The 21247-nt window shown below is 37.4% G+C and overlaps 1 protein-coding gene across 5 annotated transcripts in view; it reads left to right on the forward strand.

Moving 5' to 3' along the window:
- Positions 1–19284, forward strand: part of ANO3 (anoctamin 3) — a 133008-nt gene extending 113724 nt beyond the window's left edge. For all 5 annotated transcript variants that reach the window (XM_068194827.1, XM_068194826.1, XM_068194829.1 and 2 more), the window contains 13 exons: positions 3520–3602; positions 4521–4661; positions 4998–5162; positions 5829–5865; positions 7848–7959; positions 8704–8761; positions 10223–10320; positions 11788–11933; positions 12040–12192; positions 12844–12991; positions 14174–14254; positions 15094–15199; positions 15976–19284. In XM_068194827.1, the coding sequence (XP_068050928.1) occupies positions 3520–3602; positions 4521–4661; positions 4998–5162; positions 5829–5865; positions 7848–7959; positions 8704–8761; positions 10223–10320; positions 11788–11933; positions 12040–12192; positions 12844–12991; positions 14174–14254; positions 15094–15199; positions 15976–16158 (1511 nt within the window). In that variant the 3' untranslated portion in view covers positions 16159–19284. The remainder of the gene's footprint in view (positions 1–3519; positions 3603–4520; positions 4662–4997; positions 5163–5828; positions 5866–7847; positions 7960–8703; positions 8762–10222; positions 10321–11787; positions 11934–12039; positions 12193–12843; positions 12992–14173; positions 14255–15093; positions 15200–15975) is intronic.
- The last annotated feature ends 1963 nt before the right edge of the window (positions 19285–21247 follow it).

Genomic DNA, 21247 nt, shown 5'->3' on the forward strand with positions numbered 1-21247 from the left:
GATATTCAAAGACTACTTTCTCCAGGCTCAAAAATGATGATTCCCAATGAGAAAGGAATCAGTCAAAGCGGTCAAAAGACCTGTGTGAATAAATAAAGAATTCCTGTCAAGCATAAGCAGGAAATACACAGGAGATTGAAGCAGGGTCAGGTCACTTGGAATGCATCTGAAGAGGTGATCAGAGTTAGTAGAAATGGAGCAAGGAAGGCCAAGGCCCATCTGGAATTAAATCTGTTCACGGATGTAAAGGACAAAAAGAAAGGCTTATTCAAAGGCTTATCCATAACAAAAGGAAAACAAAGGATCATGTGGCCCATTACTAAATGGAGGGGAGGCCCTTGTAGTTGAAGACACAGAAGAGGCAGAGCTGCTGAGCTTCTTCTTTGCATTGGTCTTCCCTGATGTGACCAGCCCTCAGGAATCTCTGTCCCAGATGCCCAGGGTGCTTGTTCAAGCACAATTGGGTTAGAGAAGACTTAGACAAACTTGACATCCACAAGTACATGGGCCTTGATGGGATGCATCCACGAGTGCTGAGAGAGATGGCAGACACCCTAGCTAGGCTGTTCACAAACATCGCTGAAGGGTCTTGGTGATCAGGAGAGGTGCCTAAAGACTGCAAGAAAGCCAATGTCATCCCAGCCTTCAAGCAGGAAAAAGAAGGGGGATCCAGGAAGCTACTTACCAGTCAGCCGCACCTCCCAGAGACCTGTAATCAGTGGCACAGGGGCTGGCTGGAGGCCTGCCGCTGGTGGTATCCCCTGGGCTCTACACTGGTCCCAGTATTGTTTAACTTACTCATCAATGACTTGGACAAAGGGGCAGATGTGCCCTCAGCAAGTTTGCTGATGACACAAAGATGGGAGAAATGGCCCCAGAGTGCTGTGCATCCCTTCCGAGGGACCCCAACAGGCTGGAGAGATGGACAGAGAAGAACTGTGTCAAATTCAACAGTGGGAAATGCAGGGTCCAGCGCCTGGGGAGGAGCAACCCCATGCACCAGCACGGGCTGAGGACTGACCTGCTGGAAAGCAGCTCTGTGGAAAAGGAGCTGGGGGTCCTGGTAGATGACAAATTGTCCGTGGGCCAGCAGCGTGCCCTGTGGGCAATGAGGCCAAGGGGATCCTGGGGTGCATTAGGGAGAGCGTTGCCAGCAGGTCGAGGCTGGAGATCCTGCCCCTCTGCTCAGCCCTGGTGAGGCACACCTGGAGTACCGTGTCCTGCTCTGGGCTCCTCATTTCACGGAAGACAAGGAGCTCCTTGAGTGGTTGCAGTGGTGGGCTATGAAGAAGGTTAAGTGGCTGGAGAATCTTTCTTAACAGGAAAGGCTGAAGGAACCGGGCCTGTTCATCCTTTAGGAGAGATGACTGAGAGGGGATCTCATCAATATATCTAAGTATCTGAAGGGAGGGTGTTAAGAGGATGGAGCCATTATCTGCTCAGTGCCAAAAAACAGGACAAGATGCAATGAGCAGAAACTAATGCACAGTAATTTTCACCTGAACGAGAAGAAGGACTTCTCTCCTGCTTGCACTGGAAGAGCTTGCTCAGAGGGGTTGTGGAGTCTCCCTCACAGGACATATTCAAGAACTGCCTGGATGCAATCCTGTGCCATGTGCTCTTGGCTGGCCCTTCTTAAGCAGGGAGGTTAGACCTGGTGATCCTTCCAGTCTTACCCATTTCATGATTCTGGAACAAAAGCTTATTTTTGTAAGAAAATTCCATGGTTCTATAAACAGACCTCATACTCAGAAGGGAATAATTTCAAAACCACTTTGCTGTGGAGTGAGGTAATGAAACATACATGGATTATATTGTCAAGGCAGTGTTTTCTGGGCAGACAGCAATTCTAAGAGCATGCGAAAGATTTATGCTCCCTTGTGAAGAATTAGAATTTTTACAATTAACCTGCAAATTTCATGGATAATATTTTGTGGCCTTGAGCAGTGAGTGTCATATGACTGCTGCCAGGAGCAAATTTAAAACTAAATCAGTCCAGAGGTTATGAATGAGGCTGAATTTGTGTGCAAACTTCTTTTGCAATACAAAACTGGAAACTGTGTATTAGGGGTTAATTTTTCAAATGTTAGATGGAGAAGAATGAGAAAACCTCACCTTGAAGTCACATGATTGTAGTAGGTCTGCTGTTCAGCCTCTGTTGTTCAGTGAGGTTTTGGTGAGGGGTATTTTTTCAATATATGAAACAGATTGGGATCATCCAGTTTTTAACTCCCACACATGAGCTCTCATTTGACAGCACAGTAAATTCTATAGTAAGTTATTCTTCAGCATCATTAATTATTTGGATGTCCATCTATGTGAGTACTTCACCACCTGAATGAAGGAAATTTATACCTGGAAAAAGTAACTATTTCTTTTTTCTTCAAGCCTCTCCTACTTTTTTACACTTTTTTCTAATGAGTGGTTTTATAGAGGGTTTGTGTTTTGGTTTTTTGGGGGTTTTTTTGAAATTTTTCTTGGTTGTTTGTTTTGGGCAAGGGGCAGAGAGAGCAAGGATTAGTTTTATTAATTTGTTAGTGTGGGTTTTTTTATTGAGTTGTGTATTATCCCCTGCTTAGCTGCTTTGTATATAACACTGTTAAGAGCAATGTGAAGAGCGTATATTATATAAATAAGTAATGTATAATTATATTGATATAAGTATAGTATTTATAACTAATTATGATAAATAATTATGTCTCAATTATGTATAGAAACCCAAAAATATATTAAACATAGTACAAAAATGTAGATAAAGGTAGGAATATGTAGCCATGCTGTTTATTTTGAGTTAGAAATCTTTCTTCTGAGCAATTGGCTTTCTAGAAGGAAGCAAATTTTCTTTCTTCCTATTTGAAATCGTGATTTTTCCAAGGAACAATTGGACAATTCTATGTTTTGTCAGGAATCACACCCTAGACAAGATGTCTTATCCTCAGTGGCAGACTACAGTGTTTTGGAAATTTGGAGTTATTTATTAGTTATAATTATATTATCAAAACCCCTAAGTACATGGACAATCTGATTATGGTCTCACACCTAGATTAGAAATAATTGTCTAAAGAATTATTCTAGTAGCAAAACTGCTGCAGTATAAAACTGTATAGCTGGGAAAGAAGTGAGATTGTCTTATTTGAACTGAATAAAATGGGATTGTTCTTGGCTCTTTATTAATAGATATCATTGTGTATGTGTTTCCTTGGTTCTTCAAGAGAAGATTCTATGTTTTGGATAAAATGAACAGCAAAATGATGAATTTAAAGGGATGGCAGTGTCTCATGTTGACATGTACCTATCTCTGTACAGCTACTGCAGACAACAAAAATATGATTCTTAGATAAACATTGTTAAATAGTGTTTTAAATTTAACAGGGATTATCATGAAGCTACTTAGAGTTTTCAGATTCTATGAGGAAAACTGTCAGAAAGTGGCTAATGACATGCTACATTGCTGGTTTTCTTAAGAGCTGCATGGCCCTGTTTTCCCCCCTGTAGTTAAATTACAGTTGTTTTCCACAGCAACAGTCTTTCTAGAGTTTTGGAAAAGACGGAGAGCTGTACTGACTTATGATTGGGACCTCATAGACTGGGAAGATGAGGAGGTAAGAAGAAACAGAAGTAAACATGTAAAGCCTTGCTATCAGCATGGTTAAAGTCTCAATATCAGTCCATATTGTATGTCAGTCATCTGAGTTCATCATTCAGATCATATTTGTATTTATAGCACTAGTTGCAGAATGCAAAGGTATACTTGAGATTGTACAAGGATACTTTGTCTTTTCCAACTAATATTATAATTCCAAATATAATTCTACATTTATTAAAAGTGTCCTTGGAAAACCTGAGTGCAAATACAACCCGGAAAGAGGACAGGAGCTTCATGGAACCTTTCAGTTCCATGGTTTCTGGTTCTGGAAATTCCTGATCCTGCATAAAAATAGAATCAAAACAGGCAGCAAGACAGAAACTAGATTTTGTATCCTTGGAGAGGCATAGCTGATCCCTGAACATTCTGCTATCAGCATCAGCAATAATAATTTTTTTTTTATTCCATCAATCTCTAGCTAGCATAGCTGTAATTTATCTATATTTGTGATTTAGTTGCAGCTTAAGTCAATAGACTTCACTTATTTTACAGCTTTCCATGGATGAGTAGATAGAAGCTGGTGGCTATTTTTAATAAATGCTCTCATAACACAAACAACACCATTATAACTGGCCCTAATTTGTAGTTGTGCTATCAATTTTCACAGACAATCTCGTGTCTAAGTCGGCAGTGTGACCCATGATTCTTTTTAACACCCTCACATAGTGGGGAAGGCTCCTGGGGTTTCTGTTCTTTCTTGCTCTCTGGCACTGCTTCCAAGGATTTTCAAAAGAGCAAATTATTTAGGTGTTTGAGTTGTAGCATTATAAAAAATCATCCATATCAGTATAATGTCCTACTTGGGAGCACACGTGTGTCTGATTCTTGAGGGAAATAAGCAATATTGTAAATGGAATCCACCCTGTCGTTCCAGGAAGAGCTGCGTCCCCAGTTTGAAGCTAAATATTCCCAAGTGGAAAGAGTAAATCCCATCACAGGAAAACCTGAACCTTTTCAACCTTTCCCTGATAAGCTCAGTCGACTGATGGTGTCTGTCTCAGGAATATTCTTCATGGTGATGTTTAATAATATTACAACTATTGTATTGTATTTCATCGTATTCTGATGTAAATAGTAACTCAGCATGAGTGCATTCATTAAGATTAGTGGATTTACGTAATAGAGGCAAAACTGATTGTCTTACTGGTTCTTCAGGGATCTCTTTGTTTCACAAGATGGAATATAGTTATATTGGAAAAGAATAGTAAAGAAATGTTTTAACTCATCTTGGTTTTTTGTTCTCTCAAATTCTGCTCTCCAAAACAAATATCAATCTTTAAAACACTTGTTTTATTATTTCAGTGGATATTATTTTGTTCTAATACCTCTACTCATAAATACATATCTGTAGATTTCACTGGTCCTTACTGCAGTGTTTGCAGTTGTGGTGTATCGGCTGGTAGCCATGGAGCAGTTTGCCTCTTTCAAGTGGTATTTCATCAAGAAGTACTGGCAGTTTGCAACATCTGGCACTGGAGTCTGTATCAATTTTATGATCATCATGTCACTCAATGTTGTAAGTCTTCTGTTCTTCTAAAGGAGCAATAATTTAAAGGAGTGATTTTTACAAGCTTACTGAGTTAACCGTGTATTAGATATTATATACATGTTCATGCTTTTTCATGTAGCAGTGTATGAAGCTAGTATTGCAGTGGATTTTCCTCCTCTGATACAATGTTTGTTAGTGTTTTTCTCTAATTCCTCCTTAATTTGTCACTGCACATCTTTGCTTATGTCACCAGGTTACAGGGGCACAGATTGCTGCTTTTCATTTGTATTTTTTTAATATCGCATTTTTCAATAGATTTCTAATTGGAACTACATTATTTTCTGGACTGAGAATTTGGTTTCTAGGTTGATTTTGATTAATGACTTCTTATTAAAATGCAGCTGTGATATCAGTGTATACTCAAGGAAATACATTTCAGAGTTGGCAACTGCCTGGGGCTAAATGACATTTAAAATAAAGACTGGAGATAGTCACTATATAGAGAGAAAAGCTTTCAGTACAAGGCTGATATCCTCAGCCAGTGTTTGTATTCATGCAAAGGAGAACTGTACTGCGATGCCTTGGTGCTATAGAGCAAGAGAATACCATGCTTTTGATGCTTGTTTTCATTGTGGATTTGTCACCACAACAGCCAGGATGTCCTGTACTTACACCGTTTCATTTCTTCTTTAGGTGTATGAAAAGGTTGCCTATCTCCTGACAGACTTAGGTAGGTAATTCTTTACTAGTGGTGTGGTTCTTGCTGGCTGTGGCATATACCTTTATAGTATACTACTTTATTTACCTTTAAAGAAGTGTTTTAAAGAAAACTGCATCTATGAAGTACATTTCTGGCATTTCCCTAAGCAAGTGAGAAATATCACAGAAAGAAAAGAAATTATTATTTCACTGCAGAAATAAAATAAAACTAAGAAGTTTATTCCTATGCTTCTACTTTTAGTGTTTCATAGTATACACTGAAAAATAGTTATTTTATTTTCGAGCAAAAGTCAAAATTTATTCTTTCTTAGCACGCTAAAGGGTTTTTTCTATTTTTCCCAAATGCTTTATTTTTTATTAATTTTTAATTTGATCTTTCAGATGGAAAAGAATGGGTTAAGATAAGATTAAGTTGTCCCAGATAAAAATGTTAAGTCATTAATTTTAAAGTAGCTCCAATTCTGTAGCATTAAAATTTTATACTGAAGCCTCTAGTCGTGAGTCAGTCACAGTCAGAAAGCTTTCTAGGTTATAGAAAACAAGAACGCAAAGACAGAATTTAAGATCTCTGGCTGTGTCAATGTGTTACTCTTTAGTGTTTCATTTTACATGCTCGCTTTTAGTCCGTGTCAAAATATGCAAGTGATCTTGTCTTGGTTAAATGCCAGCTGGCTGCTTAAATTCCACAGCTCCCTCTTTTGGTTAAAGTAATAAATGAGATGCTCAAAACTTTATAGTGCTTCACCTAACAGGAAGTAGAACAGACTAGAAAAATTCAGAATTTATAGTCAGCTTACTCGAATTAATAAAATATTTTAAAGTATTCTTTCATATCAAAATTATTTCTATTCCTTTTAAAATGTTTTTTATTGTTATGGGTCATAGAATGGGAAAGAAAATAACATCATATGGAGCATTGGGTGTTTCAGATAGGTAGCTTATTCTTCTTGCTAAGGTTTTTTTACATCAGAAGAGGACATCCTTCTGGGAACAGCTGTCCTTATAAATCTTGTAGTATATTTCTATCCAAATTTAGTCATCAGTAGACCAGAGTAGTTAAGTAGTACAGATTTTAATTGACAAATCCAGACAGTGTAGACTTACAAATAAAATGCTTTTACAACTCACATACTTTAAAACTTCCACCAATGTACTATATTCCAAGTTTGATATGTCCATCAAAGATGGATTTTGTAAGAATTAATTTGGAAACATTATCACCGAATTCTAATTCAGACATAAATAATGTTCTACAGACTTAAGGAAAGCTATCCAGGGCAGTGCAGACCCACACAGAACGCTTGTAGCCCTGCTACACATTCCTGTGTTTCTTTCCAAAAGAAGCCAAGACAGGACCTCTGTCCTTTCCTCATTGAATTATAAACTGTCTGGCACTACACAAGCATTATGAAAGGGAGCTCTTGAGGATGAAGTAAAGGTTTTACAGAAGTATTTAGAAGGTGAGAAGCTTGGATCAGGAATCAAGTAGCTTTTAGGTGACTCTTTCACCTCTGCTTCCCTTGGCAGCTCTACTGATTCCAAGTGCTTTCAGGTTTTTTGGGGTATTGGGTTGTTTTGGTTCATTGATTGGTTTGGGGTTTGTTTGTTTGTTTGTTTGTTTTGGGATTTTGTTGTTATTTAGTTTGGTTTTGTGGAGTTTCTTTGTGTTGAATTTTTTTCTTTTGAATCAAGACACCTTTAATCTTAAGATAAAAATTTGCACTTGTTTCTATATTTTTTCAGGGAAGTGAAACAGGTATCTTCCCATAGTATTATGATTTATGCTGAACTAAGGGGCTTCTATCTCCTAGTTTCCATATAGAAACAACATAGTCTGAGGTGGGGCAATGCAGAGAAATTAATTGCAACATGATGGGGCACCATGACTTAAACCTATCACTTGTTTTCTTAGTGTTGATTGATTTGTGAGCAAACTTATGCATATCTCAGTTTCATCTTTGTTTATATAATGTATATTGTGTCTTTCTGAAGAGCACCCTAGAACAGAATCCGAGTGGGAAAACAGCTTTGCCTTGAAAATGTTCCTCTTTCAGTTTGTCAACTTGAACAGCTCCATCTTCTACATCGCCTTTTTTCTTGGCAGGTAAGTTATCTTTGCCAATTGCACTTAAAAGAAAATTTGCACAGAACTCAAAATCTTCACTAATTTCATAGATTTGAAGAAAATACAGTGGCAGTTTGAACTGTAAGGTTTAGGTACTAGTTGGTTTCTGGGCATAATTAAAATGCTAAATATTTCTAAATGTATGTAAGGGTTGGACCCTTGAAATGATTACTCATGAAACTGGAGAGTAAAAAATCTACTTTTTTAATGAGGGTGTACATGACTTTCCTACTAAACAAGAATACAGAACTTTTGAAAACACAGCCACTTCCTAGATGTGGGTCTGTATTTAGCCCTGTGTTAATAGGCTTTATTGATCTTTTCTTGTTTATTCCCCTTGAGTTACATTTCCAAGAATGCATTTCTGTAAATAGTAAATATGATCCGGCAAACATTATACAAGAGTAACAAGCAAAAATTCTGGCTCAAATTTTTGTGCGTATCTTTAGGTTAGAGCATGAGGTACAGCACAGATCTAACCTTGCTTCATCTTCAGTTCCATTTTGTTACGGTCACACTTAACATTCCTGCAGAACCTACAGAACCTTGCAAAATGATGGTCTTTGTTTGCATTCTGAAACTTACATATCCCATGGACACCAGATTTAAGCCTGTGCAATTTATTCTGTTGATATTTCCTGAATTCAGTGGATGTTATGAAACACCTACTGATACAGAGTGTTTCTGGAATGTTCACTGAGAAACAGAAATCTTCTTTTCCAGATTTGCAGGCCGCCCAGGAAAGTACAACAAGCTTTTTAACAGATGGAGGCTGGAAGAGGTAAGCAGTCCTGGTTTGTGTTCCTGTGGTATTTCTGTGAGTAAAAAGGAAGTGGCTGAGGCCCAGTTTAAAGATTTTATTATTCCAAGTGCAGCAAATACTAAACTCTTATTTATAGCGAAAGATAGGATACAGGAGATGGGTTTTTCCTTGTGTGTTCTTCAGTGTGCTGAGTGACCCTGCCCAAGGCACACAAGTTCTTTCTGCCTCTGCCTTGGGGAAAAGCCATCAGTAATAGTCCCTTACCTCACAAGCACTGGGAGTCCTACAAGATTGGAATCTCCTGGTACTTGGAATTTTTGGATATAAATATAAAGCCATCAGCTTTTTAATCAACTTGATAAATTTCTGCCAGCCCAGAAAAAGAATGGACCTGTTGGAATGGGTCCAGAGGGGTGCCACAAAATGAAACAGAGGGCTGGAGTGTCTCTCCTGTGAAGGCAGGCTGAATTGAAGATACTCAGGTTGGAGAAGAGAAGGCTCCAAGGAGACTTAAGTAGTGCCTTTCAGTACTTAAAAGTGTTTATAAGAAAGAAGGGGACAAACTTTTAGTAGGGCCTGTTGAGACAGGGCAAGGATTAATGATTTTAAACTAATAGAGGCTAGATTTAGACCAGGTGTAAGGAAGAGATTTTTTTTTTAATTATTATTATTAGGATGGTGAAACACTGGGACAGGCTATCTAGAGAGATGATGCATGTCTTATCCCTGGAAACATTCGAAGTCAGGTTGGATGGGACTCATCTAGTTGAAAATGGCCATACTTATTGCAGGAGTTTGGATTAGATCATCTTAAGAGGTCCTTATTCAACCCAAAATAATCTGTAATTCTATAGAACTCTAAAAAGAGAAAAATAATATTTTCAAAATTTAACTTGAATGTTAGAATTGCAAATCACCAGCATGGGGAAGTTTCCTCTTTTCTCTGAAAAGCAGATTTCTTCTACTGAAACTTGGTAGCCACAGAGTAAAATATCATAACTTTGTAGTCAATTAATTGAAAAATAGTTCTGTAATTACTTAACATTTTAATATGGCAGTGCATATATATATATATATGTATGTATGTATATACATATAGGTAGATAAATATAGATAACATACCAGTACCAGAAATTCTGCTAGTAAATCTTTCTTTAGACTTAGATTATTGCAAATGAAATATTGCTCCATTTTTTTGAAATGAGTAAGTACTTACTGGTCTAAGTGAAATGGTCTATATCATATATATCTAGCACACATACCTTTATATTAGGCAATATCATCTAATATCTAACCATAAGTCAAAAGGTTGTTCAGCTGAAGTCTCTTAATGTTTATTTTATTAACATTTCCTTGAATATTTTGGCAGGTGGAGATTAGTGTTTTTCAACATACATACTTAATTTTTATTTACACTCTGAACAAATGAAAAATAGAGTTCTCTGATTTTAGCTGTTGATCTCTTCCACTTCATTTCAGTGTCATCCTAGTGGCTGCTTGATAGATCTGTGCTTACAAATGGGAGTTATTATGGTTTTAAAACAAATGTGGAACAACTTCATGGAACTAGGCTATCCGTAAGTACAGATGTTAAAGTTAATTTTAAAAACAATAAATATATGTCAGCATGATTCAGTGCTAGGGAGAAATGGTTTTACGTTTGGAGAATATCTTCACTCACTGCACCTCAGATATTGTCACTTTACTCCCAAGGAAAGCATTAACTTCTGCTCTAAGATAGAGATTCTCAGGGTATGTTAAGCATCTCAGTTGTTTATTATGATTTCATCTACCATAATACAGAGATGTTCAGCCTCTGAAATTATTAATGAGCTAAGAGTCTTACACTTCTCTTGAAATTAAAAGAATATGTTTCCAGTAAAATATTGTTCATCAAATATTGATAAAATTGAAGTCTCAGCCTTGAAAATATGTTAGAAAGGATTTTGCTTACAACATGCAATTGCAATTGTTCTGCACATGAGGGACAGTGTACTGTGTGTTGTGGAATGAGGATTTTTGAAACTGAGAAACCTCCTTGAACTGCCAGGCTTCCTGTCTTCTCAGCCAAGCAGGATGTTAACTTTGTCTCTAAAATTTATTTTAGAACATGCTTATATTCTGTTACGGAAATAAATGTTTTATTTTGACAAAACCACTGTTGGCAACATAGGCAATAGTTTGTCTTTCAAACAAACTACTCTCTTTCAGTAACAAGAGAGATCAAGAGCCAAACACTAAATTAGCTTGAGAAAAAGAGCAGCCTTTTTATAAAAATACTTACAAGAAAGTTATGTCCCATCTTTAATCTCTTTTCCATAATATCTAGAAACAAATAGTAGTCTTTAGTTGGTCCATGTGTCAGTACTGGCTAATATTTTTCACTTTCATAACCATTTAATTCATGAGCCTACTATCTCCTTAATATTTAAAACTACTTTGTGAAAAGATCTTTGCACAGCTTCATGAAGAATCGTCTTAAATATTTCCACCTTCAGCATTCAGCAACACCTTTTTAAAGGCTTTTTCCTTCTTTAAGAAAAGAAATATTCTGTTGAGCATCTAGATCTTTAGGTTTGTTCAAAAATGTATGTGTTCTACCATTCAGTGTATTTTACTATGGCGTTCTTACTGAATTCCACTGACCTGGTTTGTCTTTTACAGGATTGAAATAAAGCATTATTTACATTTTAGTGTTCTTGTTATGCATGATTTTTTTCTTTTTCTTTTTTTAATTTAGTCATTCAGGTAAATCTTACCAAAATAAAAAAGTTCATGTAAGCACGTTCCATATTCTGAACAGCTTATTTGTACAATGCCAAACATGCTACATTAAAGACAATCAACATTATAATGCAGAATTATGAGGTCTTTTTATAAGTTCTTTGCATTGTATCTAAGATGATGATGTAAAATTTTCCATAAAATATTTAAGCATCGTCCAGATGCTGTTCAAAATAGGCGCACTAATTTAAAACAGTACCAGAGCATATTTTAAATCTCTGCTCAGATACAGTCATTAATACTCTCTTTATCTAATAAAGTTTATTACAGAATTGGTGGTCACGACGCAAAATGAAGAGAAGAGGGCAATCAATGGAGAATAAAATTTCTCTACCTCAGTGGGAAAAAGATTGGAATCTGCAACCTATGAATCTCCATGGCTTAATGGACGAATATTTAGAGATGGGTGAGCAAATTTGGAAGGTGTTGGTTTTCTTCAGAAGGTAGAACTATGTTGCATGTTAAAAGATTTTTTGACTTTCTGATTTCTAACCACAGAAATGCCTGTCTAGTTTTACAGTTTGGCTTTACCACCATTTTTGTTGCTGCCTTCCCCCTGGCACCTCTCCTGGCACTGCTCAACAACATCATAGAAATCAGGTTAGATGCATACAAGTTTGTCACTCAGTGGCGAAGACCCATGCCTGCAAGAGCAACAGATATAGGTGAGAGAAGCTAATGGCCATCATTGTCAGCTACTATCTCTTTGGGTTTTTCTCTTGAGAGCAGCTTAGCCCCTGAAGTGTTTCATGTGTCAAGACGGTAACGTAACCAACAGATTTCAGCGATGACTTTCCTTTTCGGCAACAAAAGGGTAGTTAGTTGCTTTGCAAAGAGGATTCCTCAAGTTTGTTTCCCATTTACAATAAAGAATCATAATCGTTTGAATATTGAAAACAGGCTAAAAGTATTTCCAGCTTTTGATTTGTGGAACGCTAGGTCTAAAATTAATTTAGAAATTAAATAAAAGGGCTGAATTAACATTTAATTTAAAATGGAATTAAATAAGAAACCTCTTTCCAGAACCTCCTATTTGGCCTTTATACCAAAAAATTATGGTTATGCCTTTGTTCCTTGGCTGTATCTTCTCAGTAGGGTGTGCCCTGTTGTAAGATTTCAGCTGTGTGGCACGGGTGGTGGCTGTAATGTGGGGACATGGCTTCATCTTGACTAGTTTTTCTGTTTCAAAACTCATTCTCAACAAGAAAGGAAAACTGTATGACTAATAATGACATTACTATCACTAGTATGACTTTATATGACTTAATATGACTATGAAAAACTGACTACTTTGTTGACGTTTCTTTTGTTTCTAGGTATTTGGTATGGAATTCTGGAAGGAATTGGAGTTCTGGCTGTCATCACCAATGCCTTTGTTATTGCCATTACTTCTGATTACATTCCACGTTTTGTCTATGCATACAAATATGGTCCCTGTACAGATCAAGGGTACAGACAAGAAAAGTAATTAGTATATTCTTTATATATACATGTATTTTTCAGTGCAAAATTTACTGCTGTATTGCTATGATAGCATATGTCAGATACATTTCTTTTACATCTGTGCAAACCTTCCCAGCTGAGAAGTGCGAGTAAGTCAGCCCTTCCAAAGAGATTGCAACATAGCTGTTTATATAAGTGGAAAATCATCTCTTCCCTTCTGAATGCGAGCAAAAAGTCTGTACATTGCATCAGTTTTCAGATCTTTTCTAGATAAGCGTTTCCTCTTCTCTGCAGTAGGTCTATACTGTCTTCTCCCAGTATATTCCCAAACACACATATATGCTCCCAAAAATAGTGATTTACTCTTCCTGAGCTGTCACAGGAAAAGAGAGTTTAAGGGCAAAAATAATGTAGTGGGAGAGGATGAAAAGCCACAGTATCAGAAAAATGTTAGTGCTTAATGCACCCTACCCATTTAAGAGAGAACTATGTAATTCTGTTTCTTCTTTTGTCAGTAGTGATTTGAGGTATTACAGCAAACCTGAAGATCCAGATAATAAAAGGATTCCTTATGCATCTCTTCTTAAATCTTCTTTGACTTTCAAATGTGCTTTAGTTAAGTTACAAGACAGATTTCAAAGAAGATAGGATATCTTTCATGTCTGTGGTTTTCAAGCAACAGCAAAAAATTCAGGCTTACAGTCATAAATCAATATATTTATATGATTTCTGTATTTAATAATAGTAATACATTTTTGCCTTTAATAGAACTGTTTGGTATATATACACTGTTCATTTTACTGTTGGTGAACACTCATAAAACCTGTTATTTTTTTGGATATGCTGCATTATTGGTGGCCAATTCTGCAAGGGTGTTAAATTATTCTGCTCTTCGAAGTTCAGTAATTTTATGAAACAGTTAAAACAGTGTAGCAACAATTTTTGGTTTATACCTCCCTGCAGGTAAGAAGCAAAACCATAAGAAGTGCTGAAAAAAGACTTTTAAACACCTGAAACAGATGTTATTCTTTTTGTCCATTAAACGTTGCTTCTCTGCATGAAATTTTAGAATTGCTTTTGTCCTGATAAGCAAATAAAGTATTATGCTCACAGTATCTGATAGCAGAATATGTTTATATACAGGATGTTTATTGTATAGCCACTTTATGAAGAAAGTGCTGCCCATATGGCTTTTTCTTTCAGATGCTTAAAAGGATATGTCAACAGCAGTTTGTCAGTATTTGATTTGAGTGAACTTGGGATGGGATACTCAGGATACTGTCGGTACGTTTCCTTGCTCTCACTTACTGTAATACAGGCGTGGACATTGACGCAGACAGTAAATTAAAAGTGCTGAAATTGCTGGCATTTCTTTTTTGCCCACAAAAGCATTGGAGTTCATGTTTGTTCAACATGGCAGCCTCAGGTGCAAAGAGTGTGTGGGAAGATACACTGCTAACATATTGGAAATTTATGTTTGAAGTTTTTGTAGGACTCTTGCAAGCCATTATCTTTCATGTCTCTATGCATTGTTTAATTTAAAAGTTTTACCAGCTGCCAAGAAGGGTAAAAATCCTCATTTAATTTTGTTAAGCTTTCTGAAGTCAATAAATTAAAATACACAATTAAAATTTTTGTTACCTCTCTAACCCAGGTTGAGATTGCAAACAGTTATGCAAGATGAATATAAGAAATACAGCATAAAAATTAAATAGGACATGAGTGCACTCCTGCTTAGTTTTGCAGTGAGCATTAGTTTAAATTAGAATCATACTTCATTTATGCAAACTTTGTCTGGACACTCTCAAATGTTTATAAGCAAAGACAGGAACCAATTTAGAATCAACACACTTAACACTCCAGCTTTGTAACAGTAAAAAAAACTGTTTGCTCTGGACTTTTGGAAGCAAAAAGTACTGTCTCACAAACAGCTTTATTTAATAGCCTGTATTCTGGACAGTTGCTCTCCCTTGCACTTTAACTCCTCTTGAAGTCTACTTTCACTTCAGTTTCTCTCCTTTTAGTCAGATCTGGGATGAGCTAGAGACCGCTTGACCATGTCAAAAGTATTAATTGCTCAAGAGAGCACAGGGTAACTCACTGGGTTTCTCTTTGCTTTGCAGGTACAGAGACTACAGAGCCCCCCCGTGGAGTTCAACTCCATATGAATTCACTTTGCAGTTTTGGCATGTCCTGGCAGCACGACTGGCCTTCATCATTGTATTTGAGGTTAGCTGTGGAAGGGAGCAATTCCTTTCTACCTTTTATAAGTCTGAGTTGCTTCTTTATAGTCGTCCTATAAGTAAATTGTCATTTTAATCAATTGTTTGTTCATTACAGTCAAGACAGAGGGAAAAAACTGTCTTCCCCAAACTGTTGACTATCAACTACTGCAAACAGAATTGGCAGAGCATGCACTTGCTGTAGAACTCCTCTAAAATCATACTTCCTTAACAGTCATCTTATACATCATGTTGGTTCCCGGCCCAATCTTTCCTATGTTATTGAAAAAGAAGTGTAAGTTTTGTGTATATTAGGCATAGTTATTACAAGATAGAATGTGTGTCAGGAAAATGATCCCTGATTCTAGGCTAATAGAAAAGTTGAAACATGTATACTGAGTTTGAAGTATGTATTGCATACTCCCCAGGAATCTGATTATCTATTTCCATGATAAGCCCTGACCAAAGACTGCTTGTAGGTAGCTTTGGCATTTGTTGATCAAACTAGCATATCCAGTAGTCACATCTTCATTTAAGTCACTAACTCTGCCCTTTGTTTTCCTTTTTAGAAAACTTCAGCATTTGCCCATTTCTTTTAGATCACTCATTTACTCCCATAGGAGTGTTTTTATTAAAAAAAAAAAAAAAAAGAGTTGCCTTTCAGTCACAAATTGAATCTCAGTCCAGTTTTGCCACAGACATTTAGGCTCTAAAGTGTAGTCCTACAAAGGAATACTTATTTATATGTTGAGCAATTATTTTTGTTTTTGTTTTTCTTTTCAGCACCTTGTTTTTGGAATAAAGTCTTTCATTGCCTACCTAATTCCAGACATACCCAAAGACTTGTGTGACAGAATGAGAAGAGAGAAATACTTAGTCCAGGAAATGATGTATGAGGCTGAACTGGAACATTTGCAAAGAGAAAGGAAAAAGAATGGGAAACAGTATCACCATGAATGGCCTTAGTCATTACTAAGCTGCAACAAAAACACTGTTTGAAAATGGAGAGTGAAGTTACAAAATGAAGTCAGTCTGGCATCAGTGTGAGATTTGGTGGTGGTGTATATATGTTCTTCCTAGGCAGTACAGTTGCGTACTTTGGTGGCCACCGAAAAATAGATGTTTCCAGTGATGTCAATGAAAAGCCTTACCTGTAACTGGTCTGTGATGAGCTCCAGTGACAATTGGCATTCAGAAATTTGTCCAGAGTGAAAATCTGGACACTGTTTTAAAAAAAGGCAATGGATTTTCATGCTGTTTATGAAGATACTATCAGTATGATGAAAACAGAAAATTACCTGTGAACCTATAGAGTAAGGGCATGACTAAAACCAACTTATGTGATATCCACTACTTCTACAGCTTTTGATTGCTCAGCTCCATCTGTAATGCCTCTAAAGAAAAGAGCAGTTGTTGCCTTTGTGGCTATGACTTGATCCTTCAGGCTTACTGTTTTGTCAGGTTTGTCCTAGTCTCTTGTTGAGATTGTGGATGCGGTCCTACCCTAAAAAAAGGGGTCTGTGACCGCTAAGTATATACTATGCAGTTTAAGATTTGCACATCAGTGTCATTAATTTATCCATCTAGAAAAACAGTTGAAAACTAAAAAGCCCAAATTCATCAAGAAAACAGCAGCACCAGGAGAAGGTAATTTTCTGTTTGAAAATTACACAGCTGTTGAGTTGTCTTTGCACTTTTGTGTGTGAAAGGCCATCTCCACATGCTTCCAGGATGAAAGAACTGTCATTTTCATGCTGTGTTACTGTTCCTCTTGATCTGCCTGGGCAATGATTCCATGACTTCACAGAGTGCTAACTTGAAATTACTCCCATGCAGTGCAAATGACTTTCTCTTCAAAATACAGTTATATCTTGATAGTATGCAAGCTTCTGCCGATATATGTGAGACATACAGTATAACATTGTGGCTTGCTTGTTCAGGGAAGGAGAAGAGCAATTTGTAACAATGTTCTTCTTATTGTAATAGTAAATATTGCAGTAATGTGCACTTCTTTTATGGGCCTAAAAATGTCATAACATTGGAGCTGGATACAGGCAAATATCTATACAGATTGTATATAAATGCATACACACACGGTGATTACTCATAGATTTATTAATATTAGTATGCCTTCTTACACTTTGGAGAGGATTTTTTCGATAAAATCACTAAAAAAGTAGATGTTCATTGAAGAATCAAATTGCAGTTTTTATGTTCAAACAGCATACTGCAGTGTTGCTTGTGGTTAATAGTCACATCTTGGTGATGAAATTGTCTGTTACTAACATTTCATAATACAGGAAAAGCACCTAATGTTTAAACAAATTTGAAGGGATACCTTGCAGGGAAGGGAATGGATAAACAGTGTTACAGTTGTTCTGTTTCTCTTGTACAATTTTAAATAATGCTTCTCTGTATTGGATGAGAAAAATCTGAAAAACAAAGAGCCAGCAAAGCACAATAGCTACAAAGTCTGCAAATTTTGACATTCTTTTTAGGGATAAAGCTGCAGCAAAATCACTGCTGACAGATATGAAAAGACCTGAATTTTTGATGTTTACATTATCCTGTGTAATTAAAAATTGTGAGTCGGGTATTCACTTGTATTTATTAGCACAATAATTTTATTTTATTTCACTGAAATTAATTTCAAGAGTCAAGAGCCCGTCAAAGTAGTTAAATAGGATCTGTTGTATCCTGAGAGCCTAATATCAGAATTTTAAGTTCTTCAGTTGTTCCACCACTTTAATGAGATTTCTTGGTTGATTTCAGCTCTGTTACAAGACAAGGCACTTGTAGGAGTATCTGTAGTACTGCATGAAAGGAGGAAAGAAATTTGAAGATCTGGCCCAATCAGGTACATTACCCGTTCATTCTGTGATAAAGGGCTGATGGAACTCAGCTTGCCATATTTTGGAAAGGCTGTTTTGTTCCTTCATGTTCTGGGTTGTGCATTAAGTTCCTCAGGAGTCATTATCAGAAAAAAAAAAATACTGCACTCTCTTCAGTGCTAATAGAATCACAAGTTTTGGTTTAATTTATTGTCTCTCTGTCTCATTCTATGGACTGTCAAGCATTGTTTGACAGCATTAACCGTGTGTCAGAGTTTTTATTTGTGTGCCACCTAGTGATAATATTTGAATGCTTCAGAAGGTCACAAATGAGCTCTTTTCAATATTTTCTCTAAAAACAAAATGTCTTGGCTGGCCCAAGTTATAAAGATACAGGGTAAAACCAGGCAAAAATCAGAAACGTTATTTTATACTTTCTTGTTTCTGCTATTGATATTGGCGCATGTCAATACATACCTAGGTAAATTCCAATTGGACTTGAAAAACCACATTAATAATCTTTTTGTATTTGAGATTAACATGTAGATATGTTATCATTTTTTTTCAACACTGGAATATAGGAGTATATGAAAGGCAAGTATGTAGATCTGACATGGTGCATTTTATGCACTGGGAAAGCACAAGAAGTTTGGAAAAACACTCTGTGTGTCCTTTACATTTGGAGGACATCAACAGTGTGTAATGGTCTTGCCACTGTCCAGCCATTTGCTTAAGCTGAGAAGCTTTTTTCCTAGACTTTGCTCAGTATGCTGTTTTCATTGACTGCACGTTACTTTTCTAAGGAATAAGGCACACACTGTCCTCAGGAATAATGTATTTTTTGAATGGTGAATGATCTTTTAATATGCTAAATATTGTCTTTTCAAACAAATGACTAGTATGACTAGACTGTGCATGCAGACTGCATTTGTGAAATTTGACAAAGCTTTAGAACCTCAGTTTGTGCAAAAATGCTTTAGATCATTGCAGATCTAATCTATGAAAAGTTTGCTCTGTGCATGCGCCCTTAGAGAGACTGCATGAGCAGCTAGATTTTTTATATATAAGTATTTGTTCAAAATGTGTTAATTATTCTTAACCAAATTCTGCATCTTGTTTCAGACAAAAGGAATTTCCATTTCAGAACTGGCACAAAGTCCAGATATGGGATATACACCTCATTTCTTACAACTTTTTATTCTAAATTTGTGCCTAATGTGTGAGATCTGAATTTTGGTGAATAAAAAAAGGAAGATAAGAATTCTGTTTTATTGGCCATCCTAATGAGAGGTTCCCCTAAGTTTGTCTCTACAAAGAGGGAGGCAGTAAGAGTATTCACAACTGAGTGCTGAGGCCTGCCTGAATGTTCAGCTCAGGCTCCCACAGCACACTGATTGAGATATTTGATATTCCTTGGATATTTGGAAACAAGGCAAACCTTATGATGAGTTCAGTAAAGCCTTGGAAACTGTCACCCATGGCATTCTCCTGGAGAAAGTGGCAGCAGGTGCATTCTTAGCTGGGCTAGAGCTGGATGGCCATGCCAGAGGGTGGCAGTGAATGCTGTTTATCCAGCTGGCAGCTGGTCAGGAGTGGTTCCCCAAGGGAACCAGTTCTACTGGGGCCAGTTCTGTTTCATGTCCTTATCAGTGATCCGGACAAGGGGATCAGGGGCCTCCTCAGTGAGTTTGCGCACTCTCCCAAGCTGGGTGGGATTGCTGATCTGCTGGAGGGCAGGAAGGCTCTGCAGAGGGACCTGGGCAGGCTGGATCCATGGGCCCAGCTCAGTGGAGTGCTCAGCGTGGCAAAGTGCCGAGTCGTGTCCCTGGATCACAGCAACCCACTGCAGTGCTGCGGGCTGGGGCAGAGGGGAAAAGGCCCTGGGGGAGCTGGTCAGCAGCAGCTGAACGTGAGCCAGCTGTGCCCCGGTGGGCAAGAAGGCCAGTGGCATCCTGGCTGTGTCAGAAACAGTGCGGCCACAGGAGCAGGCACTGACTGTGCCCCTGTACCTGGCACTGGTGAGGCCACACATTGAAACCTGTGTCCAGTTCTGGGCCCCTCAATTCCAGGCAGACACTGAGGGGCTGGAGCATGCCTGGAGAAGGGCAGTGAAGCTGGTGAGGCATCTGGAGAGACTAAGTCATAGGAGGAGTGGTTGAAGGAGCTGTGGTTGTTTACTTAGACGAGGTGGCTCAGAGGAGTCTTATCATTCTCCACAACTACCTGGAAAGAGATTGTAGCAAGATGGGAGTCAGCCTCTTCTACCAGGCAGCTAGGGACAAGACACGGGAGCATAACCTCAGGCTGCACACAGTGAGGTTCAGGAAGAATTTTCTCATTGAAAGCATTGGAACGGTCTGTCCTGGGAGGTGATGGGGTCATCATCCTTGGAAGTGTTCAAGAAATGATTGGACATGGCACTTACTGTTGTGATTTATTTGTCATGGTGATATTTGGTCAAAGATTGGACCTGATAATTTTGGTGATGTTTTCCAACATTAATGATTCAATTCTTTCCTGACCCTTTTTGTTAAAGGATTTATGGAGAAAATGGTGACAGGACTAAAATTTCATTAGTGATGATGAATGATAAGTGAGCTTTTGTTTTTTTTTGTTTGATGTTTCTTTGGAAGTACATTTCTTCACTAGTATGAAATACACATCAGCTGTGCCCTTTTCCCACAACAACTTGTCATAAATTGTGTTCTGAGGCACAGTTAGGTTCAATTGTGTCCTGTGGAAAGCTCAAAAGGAAAATGTCTAGACAGACTGGTGAATATAGCTTAGTAGATAAATACCTTAATGGAAAAATTAATAAATTTCCAGAAGTTTCCTTCATAAAAAGTTCTATGAAAGTAAAAATACCTTGGGAAACAAAGCTTCAGGGCAAGTATTAATACAAAGAAGGGCAAGAATTTTGATGTTTTATTCTTAATGTGCCATTAAGATGATCAGTCTAATCGTATGTGTAATGCACATCTACTCTTTCCTTGCTGTGGCTTCCTCCACTGCAACTGAGAGTGTTGCCAGAGAGAATTTCTGGAGCCATGGAATCTAATGGTGTTACCTGTCAAGCCCTACATGGCATTGTGGGACTTACCAAACTTTTGCATTGTGTCACAGTTTGTTTGGAGGCAAATTAGCATAGTTAGCCTGTAAGTGTCACCAATTTTCATTGAAACTATAATAAACTAGATTTTTTTTTTTTTATATATACTGGGCAA

This window comes from Anomalospiza imberbis, chromosome 6, assembly GCF_031753505.1.
Source record: "Anomalospiza imberbis isolate Cuckoo-Finch-1a 21T00152 chromosome 6, ASM3175350v1, whole genome shotgun sequence".
In the NCBI taxonomy this organism is placed as follows: domain Eukaryota; kingdom Metazoa; phylum Chordata; class Aves; order Passeriformes; family Viduidae; genus Anomalospiza; species Anomalospiza imberbis.